General features: G+C 47.1%; 1 protein-coding gene across 6 annotated transcripts in view; it reads right to left on the minus strand.

Annotated features, from left to right (window-relative positions):
• DOCK9 (dedicator of cytokinesis 9) overlaps positions 1-2,600 on the minus strand; it is a 290,594-nt gene extending 287,994 nt beyond the window's left edge. For 2 of the 6 annotated variants that reach the window (XM_049647483.1, XM_049647479.1), the window contains exon 1: positions 2,293-2,599. In XM_049647483.1, coding sequence (XP_049503440.1) covers positions 2,293-2,421 — 129 coding nt within the window. In that variant the 5' untranslated portion in view covers positions 2,422-2,599. Of the gene's footprint in view, positions 1-2,292 lie in introns of all 6 variants that reach the window. The other 4 variants (XM_049647485.1, XM_049647481.1, XM_049647477.1 and 1 more) reach the window with 3 other exon arrangements.
• Between the last annotated feature and the right edge of the window lie 9,016 nt (positions 2,601-11,616).

Below are 11,616 nucleotides of genomic sequence, written 5' to 3' on the forward strand. Positions count from 1 at the left end.
GCTTGTGCTTTCTCAAAAATAAAAACATTAAAAAAAAAAAAAAAAAAAAAGGCAGAGCAGAGTAATACTTCCATCTAAGCATGGATCATTAGACCATGGGACTCCAAACCCTGGCTTGGTTGCTATTCTGCCTCCTGCAAGGATCAGAGGCACCTCCTTATGTCCTCCTAGACCAAAGCCAGACCAGAACTTATTTGGCAGGAGCACCTACTGTGGCTTCTTGATGGACACTGGGGAGCATGAAGAAGAAGGTGGTAGCAGAGTGCCTGGGAGGAGGTGAAAAGAGTGAGGTTAATGGGTTATTTTTAGGATCTATAAACTGTCTCCAATTCCTCCTTCTGCAACGCAGAACCACTGCAATGCACTTCCCATTCAGCTTGGGAGCCCCTCAAATGCCCCAGCGAGGACACTGTCTTTCCTGCAATTTGTATTTGTTTCATCATACAAGTGACCACCCACAGAGGACACTAAGAGTTGAGACACCAGCCAGGCATCTGACGGTCCGTGCCGGAGGGTGCCAGGGAAAACAGATGTACCAGTAAAGTGTCATGAGGTACCACGGAAGTGTGTCAGACATGGGAATGGACACTACCAGGTCACTATCAGTAGGCCATCCTCCAGTGGGAAGGGCAGATACTCAAGGAATGTTGCACATCTACGTCTGTTGCAAGGTTGTGCCTATATTGACACTTCTGTGCTCAACCTGATGGTCATTAAACTAGAACCTCCTCTTCAGTTCAAGTCTGCCAGAACTCTGGAAATCATGGCACAGTCATGTTTTACTTACTCTTCTTTTGCCTCAAATCCCTGCTGAGGGCAGTGGCTCCCGGTTCAAAGAACTAAATTTCACGTGAGAACAGAAAAGACGCCACACATGTTGCAGGCTTTATCCTTAACACACATACAATGGCAAAAATCAAGAGGATGCAGGAAGTCCTCCTTAGACGAAAGGAAGAGAAGTCAGTTTGGGTTATGGAGGAGAAGCCAGGTTCTAGTCTATTCCCAACTCCTACTCTACTCTTACCACCTACTGATCAAGTGCAGTAGAAAAGCAAAATAAAATCCCTATTTTATTACGGACGGACTGGTTGGAGTTTGAGGAATCTGGGGTGATCTGGCAGAGCTGTCAACTGAGAGAAAAATCAAGCTAAGCAAGCTGGACACGGAAATCAGCAAAGTTTCATCTCCAATCTCCACAAACGTCATTCATGTCATCCTGTGTCTGCCCAGGAAGGGCATCTATCTGCCACCAGAAAGATGCCCCAGCTCCTGTGTCAAGGGACCTGCACTCCACTGGACAATACCCCACACAGAGGGCCACAAAGCACAGACAATCACTTCCAAAGCCCATCTTCCCTCATCGTTCCAACAAACACGAGTCACCCGCCCACAAACAAGCCCCTTTCCAGAAAACAAATGCCAACGACAATGCAAGGAGCAGCTAAAAGTTTCCAGCTGCCCCAGAGAACATGCTGCCATCAAAAGTCGCTCCTCTCCCGAGCCATCTGAGTGATCTGGATGTACTGCGTTTCCAAATATAGCAGGACCAGCCCTGGCTGTGGAGAAGTCGATTTAAAACTTCATCTTCCTACACCCAGGGGCCTATTCTTTAAAGATGTTCTGCTACAACCCGATTAATCTCGGACCTCATTGCTTCGCTTGCCTCAAATCCCCAAACTGCATAGTAATTTGCACCAGTGCTGAAATTACCAAGGGTTTCTATCACGCCCCCTAACCCTTCCGAAGAGGAGGCCAAACCTCAGGAAGCCGGCTTAAGGGGAGGGGGCGGAACCGCTTCCCTTCTGGAGCTCAGCCCACCCAAAGGGTACGCAGGGCCACCTCTTTCCCTGGGTTTTGGACTGAAAAAGGAAGCCCCCACCTCCAGTCCCCTGCGTCCCTCCAGGCCACAGGTGTCAAGCCCCTCCTGAATACCGGAAGAGCAGGGGGCTGCGGGAGAAACGGGGGCAAAGGAGAGTAAAGCCCCATTTGGCAGAAGGAGGTAAACTTGGGGGTGGGAGGGGACTAGTTGAGGGAGATGGCGATCTCACTCGCAGGAAATTCCCAGGAGGGAAGGGGCAGCAGTAGTGGGGAGAGGAACCCCGGACTCAGGGTGGGGATGTGGAAGTTGCTGCCCCTCCGGGACCTTCCCTTCTCCCCTATGCAGCATCCACCACCTCTTAATCCTGCGGTCCTAGCTGAGTCGGGCAGCTCGGCCTGGGCCCGACCGACTTAGAGGAGCGTGGAGGAGGTGGCCGCCCGCCCGCCTCCCACCATCTGTGGTCCCGCACTCACCAGGAGCACCGAGCCGCGCACCACCTCCGACACGCTCTGCCGCAGCTCGGCCGCCGTGCCCGGCTTACTCAGCGCCCGGGTGAACTTCCGAGTCTCCGCCGAGGCAGAGAGCAGCGGCGGCTGCGACATCCTCGCCGCCTCTGCCGCCGCCGCGCCTGCTCCCGCGGTCCGGCCCGGCCGCGCCGCCGCCAGGTGCGCCTTGGGCGCCGGGCCTGGCCCGCAGGCAGCTCCCGGCGCTGCCGCCCGCCCGCTCCCCCTGCCGTTCGCCGCTCGTCCTGGCGGGGCAACCGGGGCCGCGCCCTCCGCACCGTGTCACGCCCCGAGGCGCCCCCCCAGGCGTCCGCGGTCCCCCGCGCTCAGAGCAACGCCCGGGCTCGCTAGGCGCGACCGTGAGTGTGGCGGCGGCGGCGGCGGCTCCCCCATGCCACCAGCCTCCCTCGGCGGCCGCTTGCCGGGCCGCCTCCTCGGGGCGGGGTGTCCGGCGCGGCGCGGGGCGGGGCGGGGCGGACGGAGGAGGGGCCGGCGCGGCGGGACGGCGGGCCCGGCAGGTCGGCCCGGTAGGCGCCGCACGGCGGGAGCGAGGTGGCGGGACGCTGGGCTGCGGGACAGGTGGGGGCGCCTGCGCTTCTCGGGCCGCACGTCCGAAGACCCGAGGTGAGGGCCGCGCACGCCGCCGACTGGGCGCACAATCCGGGGCTGGAGCGGGACCGAGTTCCCGAAACCAGCGCCTGTCTAATGGGACCCTGCGGCCAGCGGCAGGGTGCGGGCTCCGTGGCACCACGCCCCCTGTGGGCCGGGGGCCTCTGGGGTCTCAGGAAGGTGGACTTTATGCTGCACCTAGAGAGCACAGGGCCGTTGGACAGAAAAGCGGTCGTGCGGGCCCGGAGGGAGCGCCCTGTCTGGGACCCTGCCTGGAGCGCCACACGCACTCGCATTGGCGCTTCTCGGCCTAAAACCACCATTCCGCCCCCGGAAGCGTGGTGCGAACGGCGAGGAGCCTCTGCGAACCGAAGGGAGCGTCCCCGGGTGAGGGGCGGCGCAGGCCGGTACAGCCGCTGCTAGTCCCGCAGACCCCGGCCCCGCAACGGCGACCTGCTGCGTCACCTTGGGCGGGATCAAAACTTCTGAGGCTGGCCTATCTCTTGTGTAAACTGAGGAATATAACCTGCAAGAGGCTGAAGTGACAGCACGAGCGTTCCTGCCGCCCTTCCGCGGCGGGACGGGAACGCGAGGCGCGGAGCCCGGGAAACCCAGAAGGGCCGGCCTGCTAGCCCCACGAGACCCAGGAGCTGGCGGCTGCTAGCGACAGCCATCGATCTGAGGAGCTTCCTCTCACAGACTTTCCCACTTTCTCGTCCCTAAGGGGCCCCACCGCCGTGTCTCCTTTTTCCCCTCTTTTCTGAGGAAATCCCGAGCAGCCTAACTCTGACCCCGCCGGAGAGAGGGCGCCCAGGGAGGAGGGAATTTGCGTTGGGCCCAGAACGCATGCTCAGTGGTTTGGGTTTGGGCGGGTTCCCGCGGCGGGGAGCCCATCTTAAAGGCGGCCCCTCTGATTGGCCGGTCTTTTCAGGCCACGCCCATTGCCTGCTGATGGACAGCTCCTTACCTGCCGGGTCGGATTCCGCAGCGCGAGGTGGTAGCTTGGAACAGGCCTCGGGAGGAATCGCCGCCGGCGCTCAAGCCTAAGTGCCTGGAGGCGTCCTAACCGCCGTCATCGCGACGAAGGAGGCTGCCCGTTGCGTCCCACCCCACCAGAAAGCCAAACACTGGCCTACATCGGAATCTTAAAGCGGTAGGAAAAACTAGCAATCTCGTGCAGAAAGCAAAACACCACCGTTCAGGACTTAATGGGCGGGTCTAGCATATAATAAAACTGGAGGTTAAGCATGCAGTTAGCGCCCAATAGAAGCTTGCTGAATTGGATTGTTTTCCTAGGAGGTTGGAATGCAGGATGTGGCACTTGAGTGAGCCTAACTGGCTGAAAGATACACAAAACAAGTCATGTGTGATAACAAAAACAATTACACACTAACCCATTTCCTCCTCCGCGAAATAAGGGAATAGCCTAGACATTTCCCAGTCCTCTCCTGTTCCAAGAGTAGAACTGGGTGACCCCAACAAAGTCAGGGAGATGCAGGCCCGTATCTTCCAGCCCTTGGGGAAAACTTGTGCTGTTCTGTATGAGCGTGCACATCGTCTGGTCTACACTGGGGTATGTCAGCTCTGTTCTTACCTAAACTATTAGATGCTAGTCTGAGAATCCTAAATTAAGATTTCCCTTTCGGCTTCTGACTCCTGAAGTAGTCCCAGACAGCACAAACCTTTACCCCACTATGTTACCTTGGCTCTCTAGACCATTTCTACTTCCAAAGAAGGCAAACAGATCATATTTTTGTTTATTAAAAACAGCAAAAGGGGGCGCCTGGGTGGCTCTGTCGGTTCGGCGTCAGACTTCGCCTCAGGTCATGATCTCGCGGTTTGTGGGTTCCAGCCCCACATCGGGCTCTGAGCTGTCAGCACAGAGCCTGGAACCTGCTTCAGATTCTGTGTCTCCCTCTCACTCTGCCCCTCCCCTGCTCACGCTCTGCCTCTCTCTCTCTCAATAATAAATAAATGTTAAAAAAAAAAAAAAAAAAAAAACAGCAAAAGCATGCAAGGTTATGGGGTTTTCTTTTTTTTCTTTCTTCCCCTTTTTGTTTTAAGAGACATATAAATAAAGAAAAGAACAGGGGTGCCTGGGTGGCTCAGTCGGTTAAGCATCCAACTTTGGCTTAGGTTATGATCTCACAGTTTGTGATTTCGAGACTCACAAGGGGCTCTGTGCTGACAGCTGGGAGCCTGGAGCCTGCTTCAGATTCTGTGTCTCCCTCTCACTCTGCTCCTCCCCTACTCATGCTCTGTCTCAAAAATAAATAAATGTTTTAAAAATTTTTTAAAGAAAAAAAGAAAAGAACATGTCCAGAAAGTGAGGAGTTCCCCAAACCTTCTCCTAATTTCATCCATGTGTATATCAGTTCTGAATTCTTTGCTTGCTTACTAATTCAATAGATTCTAGAACAGGCAGCTTTTCATTTAGGAAACAGAGGATGATGTGTAAGGTGCTGACAGTAGTCACTGACAATGTCTAATCAAGTGCAAATTTTTTTTTTTTTTAAGATTTTATTTTTAAATAATCTCTACACCCAACCTGGAGCTCAAACTCACAAGCCCAATATCAAGAGACTCATGCTCTACTCACTGAGCCAGCCAAGTGCCCTTCAAGTGCAAGTTCTAATAGAGAAGGAGGCATGGAACATGTGAGCTAGGAATATCGATTTTCCCAGCAACCCAGAGCTGAGCCTTTATTTCCTGATGAAGTGTGTCATTAACAAATGGGACATTTCTCATGTTTAAGTTTGAGCAGAAACTTGTTCCTTCTGTTACGCGTTGAATTGTGTCCCCTAAAAAGACATATTGGAGTCCTAACACTGGTACCTGTGAATGTGACCTTAATTTGCAAATAGGATCTTTGTGGATGGCATCAAGTTAAAATGAGGTCATACTGGGGGTGCCTGCCTGGCACAGTTGGTAAGAGCATGGGACTCTTGATCCCAGCGTCTTGAGTTTGAGCCCCACGTTGGGTGTAAAGCCTACTAAAAAAAAAAAAAGAGGGAGGTCATACTGGCATACTGGATACTGGACCAATGTGACTGATGCCCTTTTGAGAAGAGAAGAGACACAGACACACAAGCAGAAGACCCTGTGACAAAAAGAGGCAGAGATTGGAATGATGCCTCTACACGCCAAGGAATGCCGAAGATTGTTGGCAACCACCAGAAGCTGGATGGGACAAAGAAGGATTCTTCCCTTGAGCCTTTGGTGGAGCAGAGTGAGCCTACTGACACCTAGACTTTAGATTTCTAGCCTCCTGTGAGAGAAGAAATTCTGCTGTGCTAAGCTAAGCTACCCAGTTTATGATACTTCACTACAGCAACCTTGGAGACTAACATACTTACCAAAGGCTATTTTTTTTAAGTCTCCACCAGAGCGGACTTAGAATTATCTAAGTTTTTACTGCATCAACTCTCATGAGAAGTGTCACACCTTTCTAGGAGAACGAGCATCACCTCCAGGCAAGGGTACTGCATGGAGTGGAGATAGGTGGTGTTTAAGGTGTGTTAAGGTATGTTTAAGGTGTTAAGGTGTTTAAGATATAGCCATCTGTCTTAGCTTGAGGGAGTAACCCATCACTAGTTTTCCAAAACTATAAGAAGAAAGCTTTCCTTTCTATTGAGGATGATACTAGTAGGTAATGGAGATGAAATATAATTGCAGCCAGTTTTGGAAATTTGCATATAAATGACTGGGCCACACCCAAGTACTTATAGTTCAAGCATTAGCCATCTTTTAATGATAACTTCTTACTGCATCATTTCCTTGTTAGGTTTGCTTTTAGGATTTGTATGTGTCTTAATGATGCATAATTAGTTTAAAATCTTTTCCAGGTAAATCTTGAAAGAACATATCTCTTTTTAGTATACATAAAAAGTATCCTGTAAAGAGTAGCCAGTCCTGTGGATTGTAGTATCCAAGGAAGTAGGAAGGGGGCTTTCATTTTTTTATTTTCTCCTTGCATTGATTGAATTTTTAAAATTAAGCATCTGTGACTGTTGTACTTTTTTTTTTTTCTTACTAAAGCTGGACATTTTCTTTTACCAAATACGTTGAACTCTGTCATATACAAGGCACTACTAGAGATCAATATAATAATAAAATTATGAGGGGCATGTAGGTGGCTCAGTCAGTTAAGCATCTGACTTAAACTCAGGTCATGATCTCGCCGTTTGTGGGTTCGACCCCCGCATCAGGCTCTGTGCTGACTGCTCAGAGTCTGGAGCCTGCTTCAGATTCTCTGTCTCCCTCACTCTCTGCCCCTCCCCTGCTCACATTTGGTGTCTCTCTCTCTCTCTCTCTCAAAAATAAACATTAAAAAAAATTTTTAGGGACATCTGGGTGGCTCAGTTGGTAAAGTGTCTGACATTAGTTCAGGTCATGATCTCACAGTTCATGGGTTTGAACCCCATATTGGTCTCTGCACTGACAGCTCAGAGCCTGGAACCTGCTTCGGATTCTGTGTTTCCCTCTCTCTCTGCCCCTCACTTGCTCATGCTGTCTCTCTCTTTCTCTCTCAAGAATAATAAACATTTAAAAAATGTTAAATATTTAAAATTTTTAAAATTATGAAGTTGGTGAAAAGACTGAGTTTTTTGTGTCAAAATGTTCATAATGTACACCTAAAAGAGTATCGTTCAATATCCTTTCAAATATGAAGTCATTATTACCGTACCTAGTTGTTTTCTGTATTTATTATAATCATTAATATTTATAATTCATCTGTTTTAGACTATAGCATAGAGCATCATTTCATGTTATGTTTGAACTGTTCATTTTATAATAAATAGTTGCTTTGCTATAAAACTAATAATAAAGAGGGACTAATAATTTAGCTAGGAAAAAGAGAAGATACATGTTTTTAAAATAGAATTTGTTGGGGCGCCTGGGTGGCTTAGTGGGTAAGTGTCCGACTGCAGCTCAGGTCATGATCTTGTGGTCCATGAGTTCGAACCCTGCATCGGGCTCTGTGCTGACAACTCAGAGCCTGGAGCCTGCTTCAGATTCTGTGTCTCCCTCTCTCTCTGCTCCTCCCCCACTCACACTCTGTTTTGTCTCTCTCTCTCAAAAATAAAAAAAACATTAAAAAAAATTTTTTAAATAGAATTTGTTACCAGCCAGATTCATTCTATTCACCTTTCTTTAAAGGACAGCATTAATAGTTTGCCATTATTTTTCTAGGACAGAGAATCCAAATTCCATTTAAAAAAAAGTTTGCAGAAATCATTTCAAGAGATGATATTATCTCACTTCCATCTAAATCCCCAAATACTCTATTAACACTCTTTAGGGAATAATGTATCAAAATATGGGTTTTCCAAAGTTTGGAAAACTATTAACCATTTATTACCCTGAGATTCTGAGGAAAATGCCAGATCCACCCTAGACCTTTATAATAAACAACCAGAAATTAATCTAGTCTAGGTTCAACACTCTTCTAGCCCAGTCTAAATATTGGGGGTGGGGGGTGGGGGGGTAACCTGATGATTCCAGAGAAATGGAGACTTTGTCCTCAAGCATTTAGAGCTTCATCTTCTCTCCAAAAATAAAATAGCTCAGAAAAAATGAAGAATCACAGTTCATTATCAGCTCTTCCCAATTTACTATACCTCATATTACAGGAAGTGGTGGATAATAAAGCAAAATTCCACTAGAATGAACTTGTCTCATTTCTGAACTTCTGGGGCTGGTCTGACTGGTGGGGAAGACTCACAGTGCTGGGGGACCTGGATGCATACCCTACCATGTGTTCATTATTCCAGTGTGGGAGCATTTTACAGACTGGAAACACCAGTAAATATCAAAGCTGCAGCTTCTTACACACTGGAGTTTAATGAAATGGTCTTCCTAGCTCTTTGAAGACAATCAGAGTTGTGAGTCTGGCTCAGTTTTGTCCAATAACACAAAGGATAAACCATGGGAAAACACTAGAGAAGACAGAAGAAAGAAAGAGTGAAGAGGAATTTCCATATATTAAATCAGAAAATACAGATATTTTACATAAGAGATGGGAAAAAGAACCTAGCACAGACCAGTCTGATTAGTAGAGTCATATTTGTCAAACTACCCAAGACGGTGTCCATTTGCAACCAAATACAGTAAAACCTTGGATTGTGAGTAACTTGTTCTGCAAGTGTTCCACAAGATAAGCAAACATTTCTGATAAATTTTAACTTGACAAATTAGCCGTGTCTTACAATACAAGTAGTGCATGACGCTGAACATCACATGATCACAACTGAGCCAATGGTTCTTCTCTCTGTCTCCCTCTCTCTCTCTCCCTCTCTCTGCAGGATTGTGAATGATCATCTCCCATGCTTGGATGCTTGGTCTCAGGCCATGGTGTTTGGCAGTAATCAGTGATTTTTCAGAACATTGGAAGGTGCCCCCAACTGGCACTAGTGTATTTTTTGTCACTTCAAAGCACTTATGCACAGTCCTTTGCTTTTCCATACAAGAGTAAGCTTAGGAATGCTTTGCTTCACTCTAGGTCAGGCTGCCTGCAGATAGAGATCCTTTCCTCTGCTGCCTTATTGCCAGTTACATTAAATACAGTTTGTGACGAGAACTTATTAACACTGTGCTGTAGTCAACATCCATGCAAGCGTGTACAATGGCCCCCGTGCAGAAAAAGATTCCATTGAACCGACAGCAGTGATTCCATTAGTGGTTCATTAGTGGTGAAAGTGGTCCTACCCAATAACCCTCCTCTCTCTTGTCTCCCTCACACCAGCCATGAAGTTTTTCAAAGGTTAAGTACAAGTTAATTTGTTTATTTTTCTTTAAAAAAATTTTTAGTGATTACAATACTGTAATATAATCCAAATACAAATAATAAAGAAAATACAAAATCTAATGTTTATTTATTTTTGAGAGAGAGAGAGACAGAGTGTGAGCAGAGGAGGGGCAGAGAGAGAGGGAGACAGAATCTGAAGCAGGCTCCAGGCTCTGAGCTGTCAGCACAGAGCCCGATGCAGGGCTCGAACCCACAAATGGCAAGATGAGGACCTGAGCTAAAGTTGGACACTTAACCAATGAGCCACCCCAGGCACCTCTGTCATCATTTTTATATGAATACTTTTGAGTTATGGAACGAATCATCTGAGTTTCCATTATTTCTTATGGGGAAATCCACTTTGATATACAAGTGCTTTGGATTACAAGCATGTTTCCAAAATTAATTATGCTTGCAAACCAAGGTTTTACTATATTTGTATTCAGCTGATTGCATCCCATGACCTCAGTAACTATGGTAAGTACAGTGGTGTTGTTCCGAAAGAAAATGTGACCAAATATTTTTATCTTAGCACTTGTTTTTTGTTTTAATTTTATTTTTAAGTAATCTCTATTCCCAACTTGGGGCTCAAACTCACAACCCCAAGATCAAGAGTCACACGCTTCACCAGTTGAGCCAGCCCACCACTTGTATTTTTAAATGTTTAAACCACATTTATTGTAAAGTGGTGTCATTCAACATGGTGGTTTCCCGAACAGTAGACCCAGTAACAGCTCTGGCACCTCCCATAGTTTCCCTTTATAAAATTCTGAACCCACAAATTCTTCCCCGTTATGTAGCATTGTGAGAGTATGGAGTAAAACACTGACTTAGCTCTCAGTGTCACAACCGAACTTCTTGTCCTCGCCTGTCCTCCTCCCCGCAAAAACTGCAGGCTCTGGAAGTGTTAACCAGCATTTTCTCCTCACTTACCTTCACCCCAACTTCAATATTTCTTCCACCCAACAAACAGAGAAAAAAATATCCAGCTGCATCAACATCCCTTTTGAATAAATGAAAATTTGTCATTAAAGACGAAGGAATAGTTGAGCTATAATACAGAATGAAAATGTAAGGAATTGTTAGTAAAATAATTCTATTCTACTAACTTATGTAGATTGTTTTTTCAAGTCATTGATCTGGGTTAGAGAAAGGGGCAACCATGTGGGATTTCTTGGTTCATATTTTTTCCTTTTATCCTATTTTGACTTTTTAGTCTTCTCAGTCATTGAAATACTGCTTAGATCATTTAGAATGATCTGTCGTTTTCTTACACCAAAATACAAATTGTTTACTCTTTTTATTGTCGTGTGTATGGAATAGTCTTAACATGATAATTAGACATATCATTAGGAAACAACTATTTCTAGAGCACTTTACATTTATCCTCATCTTTTTTTTTTTTTTTAACATTTTTTATTTATTTTTGGGACAGAGAGAGACAGAGCATGAACGGGGGAGGGGCAGAGAGAGAGGGAGACACAGAATCGGAAACAGGCTCCAGGCTCGGAGCCATCAGCCCAGAGCCTGACGCGGGGCTCGAACTCACCGACCGCGAGATCGTGACCTGGCTGAAGTCGGACGCTTAACCGACTGCGCCACCCAGGTGCCCCTATCCTCATCTTTTGTTAACTGACACAAATTTATTCAGTCAACAATATTTATTGAGCATCTACTATGGGCTAGGTACAATTCTAAGCACTGAATATATAACACAATTTTTTTAAGATTGAAATTTCGGCCCTTGTGGAGCTTATATTCTAGTGCAGGAGACAGTATGGAAGTCGAATAAGGAAAAGGTAGAATACTTTGATAAGGGCAAGTACCAAGTAATTATGGGGCACCTGGGTGGCTCAGTCGCTTAAGCGTCTGATTCTTGGTTTCAGCTCAGGTCATGA

The sequence above is a fragment of the Panthera uncia genome (assembly GCF_023721935.1).
Source record: "Panthera uncia isolate 11264 chromosome A1 unlocalized genomic scaffold, Puncia_PCG_1.0 HiC_scaffold_16, whole genome shotgun sequence".
NCBI classification, from domain to species: domain Eukaryota; kingdom Metazoa; phylum Chordata; class Mammalia; order Carnivora; family Felidae; genus Panthera; species Panthera uncia.